Source organism: Anabrus simplex, chromosome 1 (genome assembly GCF_040414725.1).
Source record: "Anabrus simplex isolate iqAnaSimp1 chromosome 1, ASM4041472v1, whole genome shotgun sequence".
NCBI lineage: Eukaryota > Metazoa > Arthropoda > Insecta > Orthoptera > Tettigoniidae > Anabrus > Anabrus simplex.
In genome coordinates this window covers 295,262,104-295,284,902 of record NC_090265.1, presented here as the reverse complement: position 1 = coordinate 295,284,902, position 22,799 = coordinate 295,262,104, and the positions used below count along the sequence as shown (strand labels likewise).

Here is a 22,799-nt window from a genome sequence, read left to right as displayed (position 1 = left end):
ACAGTAGATAAATGTTAAAGAATAGTACGTGAATTCAAACGTAGTTAGTTCGGTTCCGGCCGCAGCTCTATTGGCCATTTTTGTTCTGCATTTAGCATCTCCTCGGCATGTAACAATGTACCGTACTGAACACGGCCTTATAAGCCGAAAGTCTATTTTAACTGCTCTGATGTCCGCCTCCATGGCTAAATGTTTAGTGTGATGGCCTTTTGTCCAGAGGATCTCGGGTTCGAATTCCGGACGGGTTGAGGGTTTTAACCTTCATTGATTAATTCCGATGGCTCCGGGGCTGGGTGTGTGTGCCGTCTTCAGCACTAGAACTCATATGTGGGGTCCCATTCTCATAGCGCTGTAGGTCACCTAAACGGTGTAAGTTCGAAAGACCTGCACCAGGCCTCTTTGAGACCACACACCATTATTACTACTCTGTTTCTTCAAGAAGAAATGTCACCATTGTAAGCAACAGAATCTACACTTTATGTCGAATCCAGACTACAAGGATGTCAATGTATGTATCAGTAATGCATATTAATTGATTGGAATTAAGAGTGTTGCTGTTGTGAAAAGCTAGATTTTCAGTCTCTGAGTGATATCCGGCGTCTATTTGCAGTAAAATAATTTGTAAGAAAAATGAAGAGAAATATGTTTATCCTAATCCGATAGGGTTAGACTGCTTTTAAGTCTCATATAGTGACTGCTATTTACAAGAAGGGCAACACAATTTTACTGGTACCAAACCCTTGTACATTATACACAATCTGTCGCTGGGATCTTGTTAATTTCTGCTCACCTCTTGTTTTTCCTGAGCCCGCTCCGCGGAGGATGATATCCCCGCCATCCTCACGCCGCCACACCACCTTGGGCGTGGGGTACCCTCGTGCTTTACACACCAGCTTGGCTGAGCCTCCCTCAGGGACCATGATGTCCCCAGACGTCTCCTCGTAGATAATGTCTGGCGGTATCACCACTTCAAGGAACGCCGTCTGCAAAGAATGAAATTAAAAGTTAGTGACACTAGTAAATGAAAATCTTCTGGAAGTGACGGGCTGAGAGGTTAATTCCACTGTGTGCTCGTCTCATGCGCTCAAGGTTGTGGAATCAAATCACCCTGCACAGAGGTATGGCTTGTAAAAGTGATCATATGTGCTCTACGTGTAACGTCTCTTCAACAAGAACAGGTCAAATGCCATTCTTATTATTTTAACAGATTTCTTAACGTTTCTCTCAATATACTTAGGCTACATTCGGGCTCTCAGATGTAAGCAATTATAAACGACAACTTACAACAGCAGTTATGGAAAATACAAATATTAGAGGTTGATGAACTTCCATTTTTTGTAGCTGATATTTTTTTAGAAGTAAAGACGAATATACCAAATAATTGGACGAGTAGAAAATTTAAATTTGTGTCCTCTTTCGGAAGTGGAGCAGCTCTTTTCAGGCACATTTAGCTTCCTAACCAAATACTAGCCTTCCTGACAATCTTATATTTATGGCACTATCGGGAATCGAACTCGTGTCTGTATAGACGGTAGCTAATAGAGCTAACTGTTGGGCTACGGAAGCGGAAAAGGAAATCGCGTGTCCTCATGCTGAGGCGGTGCAGCTCTTTTCAGACACCACCAATGGAGGTGAGCAGCGTGTACCATTTGAACCACATACCAGCCGTTCTGACATTCATAAAATCTCAGGCAGAACCGCGAATCGAACCGATCCTCCGAGGACGGCAGATATTAGCTACGCTACAGAAACGAACGGACGAGTAGTGTCTATGCATTACAGTATAGAGTCTCCATAGTTCACCACTACCAGATAGTGAACATATGACCTCACTCTGTCCAAGTAATTGTTCTGAGCAAGAAGATAACTTAATATGGTAGTCAATCTTTAATTATTTATTTAACCTACAGTTATATACACAAATCAGACGTCAGACATCCTCAAAAAATTATTTTTCAACTTTATTCAAGAAATGACATCACATCCCTGCTCCGCTTTCGACTGATTAATGTGGAACATCTTCCCATCAACTCTTGTTAAAATTCGATCCGAATTTGCTAACAATGCTGTCATCCTTGGCAAAAATATGGGCAAAATATAGTTATGGCCGCCCCTGTGGTGTTATAGTGTGATTAGCTGCCATCCTCGAAGGCCCGTGTTCGATTCCACGCTCTGCCACGAAGTTTTAAAAGTGGTACGAGGGCTGGAACAGGGTCCACTCAGCCCCGAGGGGTCAACTGAGTGAAAGGGGATTCGATTTCCACCTTAGCCATTCTCGAAGTGGTTTTCCGTGGTTTCCAACTTCTCCTCCAGGCAAACGCCGGGATGATACCTAACTTAAGGCCATGGCCACTTCCTTCCCTCCTTTTGCCTATACCTTCGGATCTTCCCATCCTTACACCCCCCACAAAGCCCTAGTTCAGCATAGCAGGTGAAGCCACATGGGCGAGGTGCTGGTCGTCCTCCCTAGTTTTATCCACCGACCCAAAGTCTCACGCTCCAGGACACTGTCCTTGAGGCGGTTGAGGTGGGAATCCTCGCTGATAAGAAATAAAGAAAGAAAGAAATAAAGAAAGAAAGAAATAAAGAAAGAAAGGAAGGAAGGAAGGACGAAAGAAATATCGTTATCGTTACTAATATGTGAATCCGAATGTTGGCCTCTTTGTCACTTTATCTTCCAGCTTATAGCTGGTATCTCCGATTAAAGTAAGTCTTTGTTTCTTGCTAGTGGCTTTACGTCGCACTGACACAGGTAGGTCTTATGGCGACGATGGGATAGGAAAGGCCTAGGAGTTGGAAGGAAGTGGCAGTGGCCTTAATTAAGGTACAGCCCCAGCATTTTCCTGGTGTGAAAATGGGAAACCACGGAAAACCATCTTCAGGGTTGCCGACAGTGGGAATCGAACCCACTATCTCTTGGATGCAAGGTCACAGCCACGCGCCTCTAACCGCACGGCCAACTCGCCCGGTCAGTATGTCTTTTAATTGGGCTATGCATTGCACTCAAGGTCAATGAAGTGAGCCCGCGGTTACTATCAAACGTATTTAGACCTATATCTTTGACCTATAGAAGTGAATTCGCTGCCGAATATTTTATCAATAATCTAAATTCGGCATACCACGTACGCTTAGAATTCATTTTGCTACAAAATTGTATATATAAATTTTCCTCCTGCAAAAAATATTTTTCTCGGTTTTGCCACATGCTTTAGCCGATGAAAACCAAAATGACAGTCATGCAAATATCCCATCGTCGCCATAATATCTATATGTCTTGGTGCGACGTAAATCAAATTTAAGAAAGAAAAAAGTCATGCAAACGAAAGCAGCATATATACAGGAATTCGAATTAAATTTCATGTAGAGTTCCTCATGTGTGTTTTCTTCGTAACTAGGGATTTACCAGAAAATTGCTCTTTAAAGGAGACATTCGAGCATGTGGTCTAGGCAATCACACGCCCAGCTCGACTGGAATTCTTATCAATCTGGAAAGAATTCAAATTGTCGAAGCTACGAGTAAATGCTACTTTAAAATAATTCACTTGATCAAATTAAGTCAATACCCCACCATCTAGTATCTTGGCATAATAAAATGTTTATTTGATGTACATCGAAAAATCCAAACCATAAACCCATGGCACAGCAGCCCCGAAGGGCCATGGCCTACCGAGCGACCGCTGTTCAGTCCGAAGGCCTACAGATAACGAGGGGTCATGTGGTCAGCACAACGGATCTCCTCGGCCGTTATTCTTGGCTTTCTTGGCGTAGGCTACATCACATGCTTATAATTCATATAATCCATTCAGTTCCAGAAATACTTATCCTTAGAGGCTTCACCAGCCTCCTTATATTTAGGCTGCATGCACGTGCTACCGGAAGCAAACTTACTTTCACCTTTAATCTGACTACCGGTACGTAGTTAGTAACACCTCTAAGACGACAGTGATGTCAGTAGGGAAGAAACCAAAGACGAATGAGTGTCAAGTTGGAGACACAAGACCGGAACACGTGGATCATTTGAAATATTTAGTATGTGTATTCTCCCAGGATGGTGCAGTAATATACTAGGTGCATCAAGGTTAAAGAAGTTAGCCCGCGGTTACTAACATGAAAGAAGTGGGTTTTCGGAAGAAACTTTCTTTACATCGGTCTGTTTTCAGACCGATTTTGCTGTACGGTAGTGAAAGCTATTCATAAGTTGGAGTAAGACATGAAAGTAGAGAGAATGATTTTTGGTACTGGGAATGAGGAGGAGAAGGCTTTGTTAGAAATAAACTGGATGGTTGAAGCTGTATGTGTAAAACTGCTTCGTTGATAGGGTCTAGTGAAAATAATGGAGGAAGATAGGTTACTAGGGAGGTGGCTGGATTTAGACTTTTAATAACTTAATGATAAGTAGTCTAGAACTAAACGAGGCGTGAAAGCAAGTTAAAAATAGAGAATTATGGAGGTTCTTGATCAGATATCGTCAATACCTCATCACCAGATACCTTGGCGTACTAAAAGGATTATCTGGTGATCATATACTCCATCAGGTTCTCAAGCTATGCAACAGTCATGAGTTTCCTCAAGTTTTATAGTGCTATATTTTGTCAGTACTGCCACCTACAAACATATTTTAAAAATCCGTTTAGCTTCCAGATTGGATTTCCCCCCGGACTCATCGAGGGATCCCGCTTCTACCGCCTCAAGGACCTTGTCCTGAAGCGCGAGACATTTGGTGGGGGATACAGCTGAGGAGGAGGACCACTACCACGCCCAGGCGGCCTCACCTGCTATGCTGAACAAGGGCCTTGTGGGGAATGGGTAGATTAGAAGCGATAGGCAAGGAAGAGGGATGGAAGTGTACGTGGACTTACGTTAGGTACCATCCCTGCTTTTGACTGGAGAAGAATTGGGAAACCACCGAAAACCACTTCGAGGATGATTGAGGTGGGAATCGAATCCCTCATCTACTCAATTGACCTCCCGAGGCTGAGTGACCGCGTTCCAGTTCTCATAAAAAGGTTTTTAAATTTCGTGGCAGAGCCGGAAATCGAATCCGGACCTCCGTGGATGGCAGCTAATCACACTAACCACTACACCACAGAGGCAGACTTCTTTCTTTTCCTTTCTTAACCCGTTTACTCTCCAGGGTTGGTCTTTTCCTCGGACTCAGCGAGGGTTCCCACCTCTACCGCCTCAAGGACAGTGTCCTGGAGCTTGAGACTTTAGGTCGAGGGATACAACTGGAAAGGAGGACGAGTACCTCACCCAGGTAGCCTCACCTGCTATGCTGAGCAGGGGCCTTATGGGGGATCGAAAGACTGGAAGGGATAGGCAAGGAAGAGAGAAGTAAGCGGTCGAGGCCTTAAGTGAGGTACCATCCCGGCATTTGCCTGGAGACAAATTGGGAAACCACAGAAAATACTTCGATGATGGTTGAAGTGGTAATCGAACCCTGCTCTACTCAGTTGACCTCCCGAGGCTGAGTGGAGCGCGTTCAAATCCTCGTACCATTTTTCAAATGTCATGGCAGAGCCAGAAATCGAACCCGGGCCTCCGGGGATGGCAGCTAATCACACTAACCACTACACCACAGTGGCGGACAACTACAATATTTACACAGTCGATATTTTTCTGTAATGTTTCCTTCCCAACTTATTCGGTATAGTGCTAATTTTTTTTTTTTTTTTCTAGTTGCTTTACGTCGCACCGACACAGATAGGTCTTGTGGCGACGATGGGACAGGGAAGGGCTAGGACTCGGAATGAAGGGGCCGTGGTCTTAATTAAGGTACAGCCCCATCATTTGCCTGGTGTGAAAATGGGAAACCACGGAAAACCATTTTCAGGGCTGCCGACAGTGGGGTTCGAACCTACTATCTCCCGAATACTGGATACTGGCCGCACTTAAGCGACTGCAGCTATCGAGCTCGGTATAGTGCTAATTAGCTAATGCACAGAGGTTTACAGAGAGTCTATAATAAAGATACAAGTAAATTATATTTCTATGTTGTAGATGATTATGTAAAGATACAAGTAAATTATATTTCTATGTTGTAGATGATTATGTAAGAGCGGATTGTGAGCAACTGGGCTGTATGGCCCCATGTTAATCCTTGAATGCTGAATCTCCGTATCTCTCTGCATCTTTCTCTCTCTCGCTCTCTCTCTCTCTCTCTCTCTCTCTGTGTGTGTGTGTGTGTGTGTGTGTGTGTGTGAATACATTTTCACAGCTGACATGTTGACGAATCTTGTCATGCTGCAGAAAATTACATCACAAATCTGACTGCAGGCAACAAGCAGTTAAGAACAATAGGTTGGCTAATGATCTTAATTTTGTCCTGTATTTGGTAGAGTATAGGCCTAAGGACTACTTTCGGTCAAAGAAACTTGAATGAATGACATTGCTACCAACAACCAAGAGGATTTAAATTTTACCCCCTCGAAATTAAAGCTTGTGTGATGTAGCGGTTACTGTGATTAGCTGAAATCCGCGGAGGCCCGGGTTCGATTCCCGGCTCTGCGACGAAATTTGAAAGGTGGAATGAAGGCTGTAAAGGGGTCCATTCAGCCTCGGGAGGTCAACTGAGTAGAGGGGGGTTTCGATTCCCCCCGTCAGTAATCCTTAAAGTGGTTTTCCGAGATTTCTCACTTCTCCTCCAGGTAAATGCCGGGACCGGACGAGTTGGCCGTGCGGTTAATGGCGCGCTGCTGTGAGCTCGCATCCGGGAGAAAGTGGGTTCGAACCCCACTGTCGGCAGCCCTGAAGATGGTTTTCCGTGGTTTCCCATTTTCACACCAGACAAATGCTGGGGCTGTAACTTAATTAAAGCCACGGCCGCTTTCTTCCCATTTCTAGGCCTTTCCTCTCTCATCGTCGCCATAAGACCTATCTGTGTCGGTGCGACGTAAAGCAAAAAAAAAAAAAAAAGAACATAGCAAATGCCGGGATGGTACATAACTATCCCTCCCAATCTTCCCATCCCCCACAAGGCCCCTGTTCGGCGTAGCAGGCGAGGCTGCCTGGGAGAGGTACTGGTGCTCTTATCAAGTTGTATCCCCCAGACCGAAAGTCTCACGCTACAGGCACTGCCCTTGAGGCGGTAGAGGTGGGATCCCTCGCTGAGACCGATGGAAAACCAACCCTGGCCTGTAAACGGATTGAGGAAGAAAAATAATCATCAACGGAACGTTTGCTCTACCTGTGTAATGCTCACGAATTTCCTCAATTTTTGAATATTTTGATGAATTTGTCAGTACTACTGACTATGAACATTAAACAGTGGATAATTTTAGTAATCTTTCCTTCCAACATATTTGGTATAGTGACTGGCAGTGTTATCATTCAACAGTCACATTCGTGGCACATTTCGTTGCAGTTCCAATTACGAGTGCATGATAGCTGACTGACATAGTCTCTGCCTTCTTACCAAGTGGATTGTGGTGCGAATCCAAGCAAGTACCCCGAGGTTTAAATTTCATACAAGACTTGGGGTTCCATGGCTATGATCAGGATTAAAACAGCCACAAAGAGTTCCAGTTTGTCAGTGTTGCCAACTGCGAACAATAGTCATCGAGATATTTCATCCCATGTTTCCTTTACGCCATAGTTACTAACCACCAACATTTATAGCTTTCAGTTTCATTGTCTCAGGAACTGCATACAGTATATTCAATTGGTGTTCAAATTATAATGATATTGCACTTTACATTTCAGAAAATACTCATGTACACTGATTTTTAATGTGTTTCGATTTTGCTAGCCTTTAAACTGTAACCAAGAAATTAAAAGTTTTGCGCAACATTTCTCTTTTGTCAGAACGGATAGCTGTGTTTCATCCACATTGGATAAAGTTTTAGCCGGCCCTGCGGTGTAAGGGTAGCATGCCTGCGTCTTCCTCTGAAGTCTCGGGTTTGATTCCCGGCCAGGTCAGTGTTTTTACCTGGATGTGACGGCTGGTACGAGGTCACTCAGCCTACGTAATTATACAGTAATAGAGGACCTGTCTGACGGTGAGAAAGTGGCACAGACCTAAATAGCCAAGAATTAACGGCCGGGAGGATTCGTCGTGCTGACCACACGACACTTTGTAATCTGAAGGCCTTCAGGCTGAGCAGCGTTCGCTCGCTAGGACATGGCTCTTCGGGGCTGTTACGCCATGGGCTTTGGTTTTGTTTTAGATAAAGTTTCACGAATGAATGTCCATAGGTATTACTAAAGTTTTGGTAATACCTATGGGCATTAACCTCCGTTCATCAGACTCCATGTGAATATTATACGATTCTATTTTCACTTTATAGGAAGTGCATCTTCGGTTGGTTTTTCACTATCCGTGAAATTCTCCATATTAAATGTAATTTGAAATAATAACGTACAACAAGAATACTGCTCAGATTTATCTCTTGTGAGATATATTATGCTATCGGCTAGATCGAATCTTGTCTAAGTCTCAACAATATGAAAGTGACTGATGTATGGTCGACGTTAGTATTGCCATTCTTAACTAAACCAGTACCTGGGAAGGTCGTATTAAGTACGGCTTGTACAGTAGGTTAGCGTGTACGTTCTAATGATCTTGCCAGGGTGTACTATTCTTATAATGAATCAAAGGGAAGCTCACTCCTCGTTTTCCGAGTACGCTACTTCAGTAATCCTCGAACTTTCTACAGCATCTGATGGTTGAACTGTTAGGGATCTAGCCGGAGCGTCCAGGCAAAGGGCTGAACTATGGTGGAAGAATAAAGTGTTGTGGAAATCCGTTTTCAGTTTTACTAAGTATTGCACCAGATATTGTATTTACAACTTGAGTGACGCTACTACCTATGGCATTTGAATTATTGTAGATAATTTAATAATTTATTTAATTCAGTAAAGAAATGAAATGGCGTATGGCTTTTGGTACCGGGAGTGTCCAAGGACAATTTCGGCTCGCCAGATGCAGGTCTTTTGATTTGACACCCGTAGGTGACCTGCACGTCGTGATGAGGATGAAATGATGATGAAGACGACACATACACCCAGCCCCGGGACCAGCGGAATTAACTAATTACGGTTAAAATTCCCGACCCTACCGGGAATCGAACGCGGGACCCCTGTGGCCAAATGGCTAACCATTTAGCCATGGACCCAGACATTTAATTCGGTTAAACACCAGGATTGTTTCCCCCCCGACTGAGCGAGGGATCCCATCTCTACCGCCGGTAAATTAATTAACAATTAACATTACTAGTTTCACACAATTAGGTTCTTACACCGAATTCAGTCATTTTTACAAGCATCACTAACACACAATAGGGCATTCACTTTCACAGACTAAAGCTCGCAGATTCTATACACGCAAATGTGGCTTAGCCTCTTTTAGGATACTATCAAAATAGAGATCTAAAATCGGTTGTTGGTCATAAAAATGTTTCCAAGAACTCTAACTCGAAGTTTAAAATTTCTCTCCCATCACCCGCTACCAGCAGGCTTTAACAAATATCCGTATTGAAGAACGAATTTCATGAGGTATTTCCCTATTGGTCTCTAGTAATTGTAAAATGTATGCACTACTTTTTCATCTACTGCTGTCTAATTAATTCCCTTTCTACCACGGTACTCGACTATTGCTATGGTACTGTGCCTGAATGCAAAATCAGTACAATTTGATCATTTTTGTCGCAATTTTGGAAATGTTCATTGCTTTTACTGAGACAGTCGTTGATTTCGGATTAGTACCAAATACTTTTATTTCGTTGCGAAGAACAACTAAAAGCAAACTAACATTTAATTCATCCAGGTTAGTACATCCTTATAGATCCATTTAACTCAACAAAACCTGTTACTTCCTGAACATTGAATAGGAGCAATACTACCTGTAATGCTTTTCACCTAACATTGTGCGAATACAATTATTCTTTATTTCGATGTTTCGTGATAAATGGGATGAAATTCGGGTAACCACCCTAATCCCAATATCACTAAATCGCACGTTTCGCACAACGTTAGATGGATATAACTCTGCACATGTGTTCCTTTTAAGATAATTAGGAAAAGTAAGGATGTTTTATTCCGACGTATCATGGTAAAATGGGTTGAAAATACAATTCATATACAATTAATTAGAAGTGGATTGGAAATGGCTCTAAAGGACAAGAACATCGATAGAGCATTGGAACTAATAGAATATCCAACAAGGAGTGTGGCACGGATAGATCAAGGTAGTAGAAGAAAGAAGAGGGAAGATGCGGGGTGGTATAACGAGGAATGTAAGGCTTCTAGGAGGGAACTGATAAGAGCGCTTAAAGATATAGAGAAAAAGGAGGTAATAAGGAAAGAGAAGTTTTTAGGATTAAGGAAAGAGTACAAAATCAAAATTGCTGAGAGGAAGAAATTGTAGATGAAGGAACAATCAGAGCTAATAAATAGTTAATGCAGGATGAACCAAATTGAGAGAATATGAGAATAAATATAATTAACAAAGAGGGAACAGAAACGACAAATCGAATATTGATTATTATCAATGGGTAAGATACTTCAACGAGTTATTAGAAGTGAGAGATGAATGGGGGTATAGAGATGGGTGTCAGGTCATAGAGAGAAATATAGAAGTATTTATGAACTTGATAAGGAATTCACAATAGAGGAAGTCCTGGAGGTGATATGTCAATTGAGGAGTAGATCGGAAGGGGGGAGAAATGATATCAGCAATATTTTCTGGAAGCAAATAAGTAAATATAGTCAGATGGGGGAGGGAATAGTAAAATAATTTAACAGGATTTTTAATAGTGGTCAAGTACAAAAAATGTGGGAGTATGGGATTATTTGTCCAATCTATGAACAGAAAGGGAATAAAAACCTCCCGAATAACTACCGGGGGATAACTCTCCTAGACTCACTGAGTAAGATCTACACGGGAGTCTTGACAAATAGGTTAAGAGATTGGACCGAAGAGAATGAGGTGTTATCCATGTTTCAGGGGGGATTCAGAAAAGGGAGGCAAACAATAGATAACATTAAGACAGTAAAGATGACAACAGATAAATACTTGGAAAGGGAAAGAGGCTCTGTATTTCTAGCAGCTATTGATTTTGAAAAAAAGTATTTGACACGGTTGGTAGAAGAGCGTTAATAGAAAAATTAAGGAGGTTGGGAGTTTCAAGTAAGATGATTCGAGCGGTGGATGCGTTATATCTGAATGTATACTGTTGTATCAAAATTGAGGAAAATTTAATTAGTAGACCGATAGAGTGGAAGGTTGGTTTAAAGCAAGGCTGCAACTTATCTCCAATATGATTATTATTTATAAATGACATATTGGATGGACACGGAGGAGTAAATTGGGCTGTACCGGTAGTGCATAATTTAGAGGTACCGGGGCTGATATTCGCGGACGATATTATACTAATGGCTTTAACAGGACAGGTTTTACAGAGAAGTTAAAATGAGATTTCGGATTATGCAAAGAAGTGGTCATTAAAAATGAATTGTGATAAATAGAAGGTATTAATTATACGTAAGAGGAAGAGGATGAAAAATGGAAGGAAATAGATGTTACAGGAAGAGAGTATAGAGGAAGTTGAGGGGCTAGAATATCTAGGGGTACTGATATATAGAAGAGGAGGATGGGAGGGTCACATTAAGAGGGCGAAATTGAGAGGGGTTCCAGCTCTCTCAGCGGGGAAAGTTTTAGTGGCGAAATAACCAGGGATAAATTATAAGGTACTGAGATTAGTGTTGAAGACATTAGTATTAAGTAGAGCTTTATATGGGGTAGACGTGCGGGGACTAGAAAAAAGGATATTTTAAATCAGATTATAGACAAATTTAGTAAGACAGTCATGAGACTACCACAATACACAGCGAATGTCGGGGCGGCATTAATTTGCGGCGAGTATCTGGAAGTGGAATGTGTTAAAGAGTATTGTGGATGCGAATGAAATGAGGAGGGGGTGTCGCGTGTTATAAGAAGCATACACGCAAGAATTGAAAGGTATGTATGTCGATTGTTGGTTCTCAAAAATTAAAACCTATGTCGAGAATCTGAGTATGAGTTATATTTGGCTACAGATATGGAGGGATAAACATAGTAGAAGCTAGAGGGCTCTGATAGCGAGAATTAAGGACATACAAACGCAACGACTGATAGAAGAATGTAGGAATAGTGCTTCGATCAGTCTATTCTATAAGGTATTCCATTTCTCCAAGATAAATATAAGATATGGGGATAGAAGGATGAAAACGGTTTAACATGGTGGCTTATGGGTTTGTATAGAAAAAGGATGGATTAGGAGCAAAGAGAGCTCTCAGTGTATCTTCTGTGGGAATAAGACTGATGACCTTCACTTATGAGGATTGTGTAAGGAAACAGAGAAGTTGAGAGGAAAGTTTTTAAGTGCTAAACAACAGGAGTTACGCAGGATTAATGATGAGTGAAAGAATATTAGTGTGGATAGTGAAACAGTGGAACAGTGAAGGAAACTTGAATAAACTTTTATGTGCAGTCAAAAAATTATGTTTAAGAAAAGTGAAATGTACTGAAGGCCAACAGAGTTAGTTAATGATAAGAGAAGTAACTGTCGAAACCAATAGGTTTTTGAAGAGCAAGAGGTGTTTACCTAGTCGCAAAGGTGGTTTGGAATTTAAACAGTAAGGAGGCCAGCTAGAGAAGAATAGTAAGCTGGTACATGTGCACTCAGCGGTTTGTAATGTTTTGACAAGGTCAGCATAAAGTGGTTTGTTGTCATAACAGGCAAGCTGACTTTGTCAGATGAATGTTTAGATGTGGATCAACACAAAGTTGCTTTTTCTTTCTTTCCTTTCTTTTGTTACGTAACCTAAGGGTCACAGGTTTCGTAACAATACTTTCGTTATTGATTTTCTGCCAAGCGCCGATGTTGCCGATTAACTTATGTTTGTTTTGACCTGCGGGTTATTATTTGTATCTCTAGTGCATTGTTCTACATATTTGCCTTTGTTTCTTCTTGTTTTTCCTAGTTTTGCATGATTTTATTTGCTTTTTCTATTTTCTTCGTTGACCAACTGTAAGATCTGGAGAAAATAAATGTTACTGGTTACTGGTTACTGAAACTTACTAACTCTCGTCTCAGTTTCAGTATCCCTTTGGGAGACTGCCGGTGGAAATTGTAGAGCGACTTCAGTAATGAATAACGTTCACCAACATAGACCAATACTTCAGAAAACTCGATGTACTTAATTGAAGCCTATGTGATATCCAGTGCACAGAAACAATATGTTTGACTTTTTGTCTAATGTTATGAATTAAACAATTTTGTGCGCCAAACAGAGAAACAGAACCATGTATTCCAATGTCAGGTACCTCTGAACCTGACAAAAATTCTGAAATGCCAATATTTCCAAGTTCCTCTTCAAGTGCAGGAGCTACGGGAAAACAAGAAAGAAATATCTTCAGATTTCTACACCACAGACGCTGTGACATCCTATGACAGGAAATGCGCAAATTACAAGTCTCGCAATACATGTATTTCACCATAGGCTGTATAAAGAAAATACGGGTCGATGTAGTGAAAGCCTAAACTCCGGTGCTGTTTATGGAAAAACAAGTGATAATTTCTGCGTCTTTATTTTTTCTAATACCCGCTTAATATGTGCGGGAGTTGTGAAGAAGTGTGTCAAATTAACCTGGTTTGATTGGTCATCACTCATCACACTCGGTTTTCTTATTGCATTTCATGTTCGAAGGTTAGCACAATAACGCCCGCACAAACACAAGATTTATGACTTACAGGCCTAAGCCCTGCGTTGATTAAAACTTGAATAATAACAAAAAATACGCGTAGAATCACTAAAATGTAATACACTACCAAAGATTCATTGTACGTTTGATCATATGTGCTCATGCTCTTGTCGTTTAAAGGGGCCTAACATCTAGGTCATCGGCCCTTATGTGTTTATGATAGATAGATAGATACATAGATGTCTTTATTTTCCTCCGACCTACAGCATTGAAGCCTTATTGATCTATTAAGGAGAAAAATAATAATGCCCAACCTAGGCAGCTTAAATTGACATACACATATAATAATTCGTAAAATAAATATATATAACACCAAAACAAGGGAAAAAAGCAATATTGATGTAAATAATAATAATCAAATGGCAATGAGGCAGAATGGTCTGTTGTCCCTAGTTTAAGGCAGTATGGCAGTATGGCAATGAGAAGCTAAACTGGTAACATATTACTGTGTAGAGTACAATGGTGTGTCGGATTGCATCTGCACTTTAAACAAAGAGTATATCACTTCCGGCCGGGTTCGCACTCAGCGCATTCTTTCTTGAACACTGACCTCTCTGTTTTTCTACTTAAGTTGCATACCTGGCTTCGTATTAGCTCCACTGTAATGCCTCTGTGCAATTTTTCACCTTACGTTCATTACTGTTGACCACTATTTAAACTCTATTATCTCACTATATTTATTATCTTTAATCCAGACAACTCACCACATTAACTGAAACCATATTCACTCACAATTAACTTGGACCCTCAGCTCATATACCATCTATCTCCACATATTAGCTTTATCCTTAACACCTATCCAGTTTACAATCACTCTCTTCCTCATTCACTACACACTTTACCGCCTACCAATTTAACTATTTAATCACTCTTGTCATAGTTACGAATAAAACACAAACTCCGCTATTCTCATGTGTACAGCAATTTGCTGTACTTTCTGCTGCAGATTGCCTTTTTTGCTTCTTGTCACTATGCCTTCGTCCAATTTGTTCTTTTTACCCCATATCTCTCGTAGGCTCAAACTTCTCCCTTTCGCCAGGGCACCTCTTGCTTATTCTTCCTGCCTCCCAGCCGTATTTTCACTTCCTTTGTGTGCTCTTGTCACATCTTGTGTTTCCGCCCCCACAATCACTCCCTGTATCTTCCTTTCTTCTCTCACACAGGCCTCCGTCCTCAGCTCCTTAATTAATGCCCTAGTCTCCCTGGTCTCCTTCGTTATCTTCCTCATCATCTCCTTTGCTACCTCCCTTGCTCCTTCTTCTATAGATTTGAAAATAGCATTCACGTCTTCTGTGAAGTTAATTTCTTCTTGCTGCGAGCTTGGGTCCAGTGCCTTATTTTCTTTGGTTCTTTCTTTATCTCCAGGTCCGTCTTCACCCACGTTACTGTTTCTGACTTGCCTTTCTTCCACTCTCTTCCCCACTACCCCTTCGTCCTTCCTATTCTCTTCCATTTCCCGTAATTTCTTCGCTGTCCACACTCTGTCCATAGTCCATTGGATACTACTAATTGTTGACCCTTAATGTAGGCTCTTAACCCTTGTACTTTAGCCCTGACCAAATGTTTTTTCAGAGTGTTTATATTCTTTACCCGTTCTCTTCCCATGTCTCTTTTAATCCAAATTTTTGTGTTACGTATATTGTCTGCGCCTCTTATCACTACTTCCACCATCAGGGTGGAAAACAACTTCAGTTTTATCGGCCTATCACCCCGTTTTCACCCTATCCTTTCCACATAATCAATATCAACTTCACTAAAGTTAATTTTCATCATTTTATGAATGACTTCCACAACTTAGTAGGTTGTCAGCACTTTGTCTTCCCCTTTGTCTTCCGGCACTCCATATATAAATAAGCATTTCTTCCTGCGTTTTCGGTTACTGTCTTCAATTTCTGCTTTCATCTTCACCACCTCTTCCTCCATCTCTTTTATTTTTGCCTTGAGTGATATAATTTCTCACTCGCTTAATTCCACTTTGTTCATTGTCTTGTCTGTTTTTCCCTGTATCCAACGCCTCATATGCTCAAATTCCTTCATTTGTTCCTTCATCATATTTTTAATCTGCTCAAACGGACATACTTCTTCCACCACTCTCCTTATGACCTTCACGTCTTCCCAGTTCATGTTGCCACTGGAAGTTGGGCCGGGATTCACCTCCACACCTCCTATAGCTAACAGTACCATAATCACCGCTGCCACCAGTATCATCCCGCCCATCATTTTTGTTTCCACTTTACCTCCTTTATTTCTAGCTGTTCCCCTTTTCCATCTCCCCTGCCATCTTCCAATAGCTGCACGATATTGATCCACGCCTATCGTCTTCCTATTCCCTCCCACTTTTCCACTCACCGGTGACACTCCACACCAGCTCTACCGGCTCCTCAACTCAGCACGTCCGTCACCGATCGCTGACTAGGTTAGACTGATGTGTATTTATGAAATACAGAGATTAGTTCTCACTTCTTCTGCCAAAGGCTCTGCATCTGTAAGAGACAAGGGCCAACTGCTTGATGCACATCGACTTTCCACTATCATTAGTGTGGTTAGCGCTCGCTCATCGATATACATCGATGGTCCTCTGCAGGGAAAAGTATATATTCTCTTTGGTCCTTCAGTTATTTATTTTCGAGAAGATCGTAGCGTGGATTTACGCTTGTTTAGTGACGTCACGTCATATGCCTCGGGGCTTTTGTTGCAGATTGATGGGTAGGAGAAGAAAGAATGTATGAATAAACGGAAAACGGACTTTTTCGGGGGATCTGAACTAAGGCGCCAGGAGCAAAATCACAGTCACCGCGGCGGCCTGGTACCCGGAGATTCTGCACCTCTATTCTGTGATAAGCTGAATTAATTCATACCTTTCGTGACTAAAGACATGATCAAGTTCGGTGAATAGTCCTGTACTATCAACATAGATGAACAATGCACGACAGTGATCTTTCTGTCCTTCGAAATAGTCCCCTCCTTTAACTATGCACTGCTGAGATGGGCGATACATGTCCCGGAAACTTTGCAAGAAGGCTTCCTTTGGGATGGTTTTCAAAAGCCTCGTCACGTTTCGTTGGATGTCAGGAATATCGTCAAATTTCTTTCCTTTCAAAGCGAGTTTCAGTCGTGGGAATATGAAGAAGCCTGGAGGATTGAGATCTGGAAAATATGGGGGATGTTCAAGTTGCACCACTCCCTTTTTTCCATGATCTGTTTGATGATATTGGCTGTGTAAGGGCGAGCGTTGTCATGGACAAAAACCATGAACCTTATTATGCGTACTGGGGTCTTACTCTGCGTAGACGTTTCATGAAACGGGTCACAATTTCAATCTACAGTGCAGCATTCAACGTCGTTCCCTCAGGTAGAAATTCCTTGTGGATAATGCCTTGTCTATCGAAAAAGGTGATGAGCATCGAGTTGATGCGTGACTTTTCGGCTCTGAACCTTTTCCGACGAGGGGATCCCGGAGAAAGCCATTCCATGCTTTGCCGTTTCGTTTCAGGGTCGTACCTGAGACACCAGATTTCATCCTCAGTGACAACACAGCTCAAGAAATTTGGTGTCGTATCCGCCGTTTCGACAAAATTCTGTGAAGCCTCAAAAAGTGCCTGCATCTGTTCGTCAGTCTAGTGATGTGACAAAAGACGAGAACGCGTTTTTCCTCTTCCCTAACTTCTGGGTAACGATTTGTCACACGGATTCACGGTTAATCTGCAGTTCATCCGCTATCATGCGGACAGTTAATCGCCGATCGTTCGTGATTAATGTCCTCACCTTCTCAATGTTTTCGTCACTGACGGCGGTCGCCGGTCTTCCCTACGGGGGTTGCTAGAAACACTTTCCCCGCCCTCCTCGAAAACGGGCGAACCACTCGTACACACGCGTCAAGGACAGTGCTTGTTCTTCATAGACACGTACCAGTATCGTATGCGTTTCTTTCGGTGTCTTGCCAAGCTTAAAACAAAACTGTACATTGATGTTTTGGTAGTTCATGTTCCCGTTCGCAGTTCAGGACCAACACACTAAATACGCACTGCGTCAAACAGGTTTTACTCGGAGCACACACGATGTTCAACTGAACAATGTTGGGAGCAGGTGATCAAAACCTGCTGCTACGCAGTTTGTCACAGTTTGTATGTTTCTTCTTTATTTAATACTGTGAAACAGCTCTCTCTTTGATCCTACTTTGTATAGGGCTACTTGCTTGGTCATCTGTATTGTCCAAGATATTTTTAGCATACGTCTATACACCCACATCTCAAATGCTTCGAGTTTTTACTCCATACCTACATTGAGAGTCCACGATTCTACTCCGTATAGAAGATAATACAAAACATAGCACTCCATAGATGTAAATTGAGCTGAGGATCACAGAGTAACTGCTTAGTTACCATATTTCTCAAAATGTTCATATTTCTGGGTATATTTCTCATTCTTTTTCATATTTGAGAAGAAATCAGATACTTATTTACGTATCTATTTAGTTAGTTAGTTAATGATGTGGAAGTACACAGGTTCTACACCCGATTAAGTACCGTTCTTCTTACCATTAATCATGTATCAATCTATATCTATCAAATTATAAATTAACTTTTAGGAAAATAAGAAACGTGCATAGTAACATTACTTACGATTCCAGTTACAATTTAAAAGAAATGGGAAATGAACAATAAAAATCACACAGTAGTCGAAAACAAACAAAACTAAAAATAAAATCAAACGTAAAACACATATAAACACACACAGGAGAAGTTATGAGTATGAGAACCGAGTGAGTTGGCCGTGCGGTTAGGGGCGTGCGGCTGTGAGCTTGTATTCGGAAGATATGAATTCGAACCCACTGTCGGCATCTGTGAAGGTGGGTTTCCACGTTTTCCCATTTTCACACCAGGCTGTACTTTAATTAAGGCTATGGTCGCTTCCTTCCCAATCCCAGCCCTTTCCTATCCCATTGTCACCATAAGACCTACCTCTGTCGGTGCGACGTCAATCAACTTGTAAATGAGACCAGAAAGTGTTATTAAATAATATTACAAATGATATAGATAGGCTTTTAATTTCATGTTAAGTTCATTATCCGATTCAGTAAACATACCGACTTCTTTCCTTACAGTACTGTAAAAGTTTGTCATTTTTACAAAAGGTGAATTTGTCATATGTAATGATTATGGCATTTGAACATGAAATAATTGACTTCGACGTCGTATTATTTGAAGAACGTGAAATGAATTGTCAATTAACAGGTCCAAACTATCAATTCTTCCTATTAGGATTTTCCTTAATATTTGTATAGAAATTAATGTCCGTCTTATTTTCAATTAAGGAAATTGAAATTTTATAGGCCTACCTCAATAATCGGATCGATCTGTCCAAAGGATAAAATATACTAAAAGTTCTGAAGTAAAATTAACTTAGGAACTTATTTTGTACAATTTCAATAGCACTCATTTGCTGCTTTTTGTATGTGGTTTCCGAATAATTACTAAATATTCCAATATTCTCATTATTAAAGTAACAAACCATTCCTTTAACATAAAACATAAAAGCATAAAAGCATATGAGTTCGAGTGTCACGAGCTGTAATCGCGAAGGCTCTATGATGGTCTCTACCACACATTGTGGCCCGTGAACGGGTCGATATTCGTCACGAGATGGAGACCAGATAATCCCTAATTATTATTATTATTATTATTATTATTATTATTATTATTATTATTATTATTATTATTATTATTATTATTAAATGTAAAATATGAATTATTAACGGTGTACCACAGCGAGTTCCTTGTTTGGTAGCTGGTGTGAGGACATGTTTCTTTATGGTTTTCTTTCTTTTTGTATCGACTATAGGAGTGTTACTTAGATAAGGCATTGTAAATATTAGTCTTCACGAGTGGTCAGTTGCCTTTCTGCAGTATATTTTAATCGTGTAGTTTACGTGGTCATCTTTGCGATTGGGATCGTCTGGCCATTATTAGAATCAAACCAGGAGTCTGGGAGAGGACAGGCACTCATTACATTTAGCACGCGCATGTACAGTTTTTTTTTACTGATTACTTTACAGGTATTGGCAGATAAAGTGGACAAAGTCCTTTGTGTCAAGCTGATTGTTTCCAATATGTAGATTTCTTAACTGGTCCCGCGGGGTTGTTTCAATATTTATGGTTAGGGACGGTCAACTTTAATAATGGAAAAAATACACACGACTTTAGTGGCACGAAACAGGTTTAAACTGGGAAGTGTTCAGACTACGAATTACGAATTTCGGGACATAATAATGGGATATAAATGAGTAACGAAATACTGGCAATTATATAAATATTTCAGTAAAGGATGTAATAGATGTTATAGAGAATATGATTTGTACTTGTTATGCACGGCATAGCCAGCCCCTAAATATTCTACTAGAATGCAGTATGTATTTATTTGTGAGTGAGATCATGGAGATAGGGATGTGTATAGTTCACCAGCCAGCCAGGTAGGTTCCAAGGTCTGCAAAAGAAGGAGGGGATTGTTTGCAGCCAGACTCCCCAGTTGATTTGTGGAAATAAATAAATAAATAAATAAATAAATAAATAAATAAATAAATAAATAAATAAATAAATAAATAAATAATAGCAATCATAATAGTTGAACGTTAACATTTCCGATATTATAGTTTTACCGTACCGGCTATGATAAACTTTTGTCGCCTAGTCCATATCGCATGAACGCCGAGCCACTAGAAAACGACAGAAGAAAATTTGATGAAAATTTGTATGTAAAGTCGGAGAATAAGGCACTGCTTACCGGGCTATAAGTAACTTTATTCACGCCGGATGAAATGGTAATTTACGGGTCCCAAAAATATAATTCTCAAATATCTATGTGATTAGTGGTCCCATCGATAAAATATTACATAAGGAAAGTTAGTGAGAATACAATTTCCGATCTTTTATGACCGACACAGTTTTTCCGTACCGACTTAATTAGACTTACGTTGCTTAGTCCATATCAGCGCCGAGTATCGCTGTCGTTCAAATATTGTCCAATCGTGTTAAATGGCGATAGTGGTGGTTTTGTCGTGAATCTCTTTGGCTGAAAAACTACGAATGTCGTCAAGGAATATTGTGAAGATGATTATCGAAATGAGAAGAAAACCTGAAGGGACGATCGTTGAAGACAATGTCGGAAGCCCATATAATTGATCAACCATAACGTTACATTGACTACTGTTTGTTGTGATGCACTTTATCTCTTTTGCTACCACTCGTCTCCGACATATGGCATTTCTACTGCCTGCCACGTGAGCTAACGGAGGTACATAGTAGAGTAGAACAGCTTGCCTGAGTATTGGCGGGAAACAGCTGGGGAGTTAAATAATTATCTTCTTTTTCAGCATGTCATTCCTCTGGTTCATACTTGTTCTGATAAATACTGGCATGAGACACACTGGTTGATCATAGTATTCCAGTTATTCGATCCCATTATGATGCGCAAATAGGAATGCGAAGTGTGAACTCTTAACTGCAGAGTAGTGCTCAACGCTGTCTGTGGCCGGACCATTCCCGCTCTGAAACTCGGCATTGTTAGAAAGTTAGCATAGTACGGTTGGTGAAAATTGAGAAGCTGTACTTTTTTCTTATTTGACCGAGCATTTCATTAGATAGCTTTGCTTTTAACCCCGACATTTCAGTCGGTTAATATTGTATTTTGACAAGAATACCGACGTCATTGTATTGACCTACGATTTCAGTTTAATATTTGTCAGTGTGGGGAGCGTCCGTGCGTCAGACGGCAGCGCGTCGGCCTCTCACCGCTGGATACCATGGTTCAAATCCCGGTCACTCCATGTGAGACTTGTGCTGGGCAAAGCGGAGGCAGGACAGGTTTTCCTCCAGGTACTCGGGTTTTCCCGGTCATCTTTTAATTGCAGAAACACTCTCCATTCTCATTTCATAGCACCTATCAGTTATTCATAACTCACTTTGGGAGTGGCGACCCCATTCTACAAATAGCCTATGATTCATTCATTACATCCCTGACCCGGTCAATGACTGGAAAACAGGTTGTAGGTTTTCATTTTCATTAGTCACTGTCTGTTACGACATCACGGGGAAATGGATGCGCAGGTTGTAATGAAATTAGTTTCACTTTAGAACAACATTTTTTTGCTAGCGGCTTTACGTCGCACCGACACAGATAGGTCTTATGGCGATGATGGGAGAGGAAAGGCCTAGGAGATGGAAGGAAGCGGCCGTGGCCTTAATTAAGTTACAACCCCAGCATTTGCCTGGTGTAAAATGGGAAACCACGGAAAACCATCTTCAGGGCTGCCGACAGTGGGATTCGTACCCACTATCTCCCGGATGCAAGCTCACAGCCGCGCGCGCCTAACCGCACGTGTTCAACTCGCCCGGTAGAATAACATTCAGTTTAAGACAATGTCGAGTAGGATCTTAGCTATAAGTTGTCAAAGTGATTTCATCAGAAGTGGGTAAAATGTATCTCTCTTACCTCATAGTTAACTTTTGTTTTATACCTTTCCCCCGATACAGTGAAAATTAAGAGAAATATCAGTGGCAGTCGTCTTAAATATTAAGTCCTAGAATAGGCACCAATGAAGTTGCTATGGAGATCGTTCCGGCCAGTCAGTATTTTTATTATTATTAAAAGGATACTTGGCTTTCTTTTGTATCGGAATGAAGAGATCAAATCAAGCTCAACATAATTCCAAAGAAATATGAAACTGAAAAACAACGCGGACAGCAAGGAAATGAATACGTCACAAAAAGTTGATGACAGGGAGAGGCATGCCCACCTATGTGCCTCAGAATCAGGGATTCAGAATAAGGAGTGGACAAAAATGCTATCATGCACGTACTATGTGGTTGTCCCTATGCAGTTTTCTCACTATGTATGTACAGTAAGGGATAGTAAGGAGTGATGGGGAAGGAAGAGCAGGACATACCCGTAAGAGGATGGGGTAGGACGGGCCTACCCCATATATGTAAAAAAGAGATATATCCGGAGCGAGGAGGGAGAGAGGCGGGGTACAGGAGAGTGGTTTTAGCCTCACATGGCCGGC

At 41.1% G+C, this 22,799-nt stretch overlaps 1 protein-coding gene across 1 annotated transcript in view; it reads right to left on the bottom strand.

Moving 5' to 3' along the window:
* Positions 1–22,799, bottom strand: part of LOC136864344 (lachesin) — a 512,637-nt gene that overhangs the window by 279,058 nt on the left and 210,780 nt on the right. Inside the window, exon 4 of the mRNA XM_068226175.1 lies at positions 791–983. Coding sequence (XP_068082276.1) covers positions 791–983 — 193 coding nt within the window. The remainder of the gene's footprint in view (positions 1–790; positions 984–22,799) is intronic.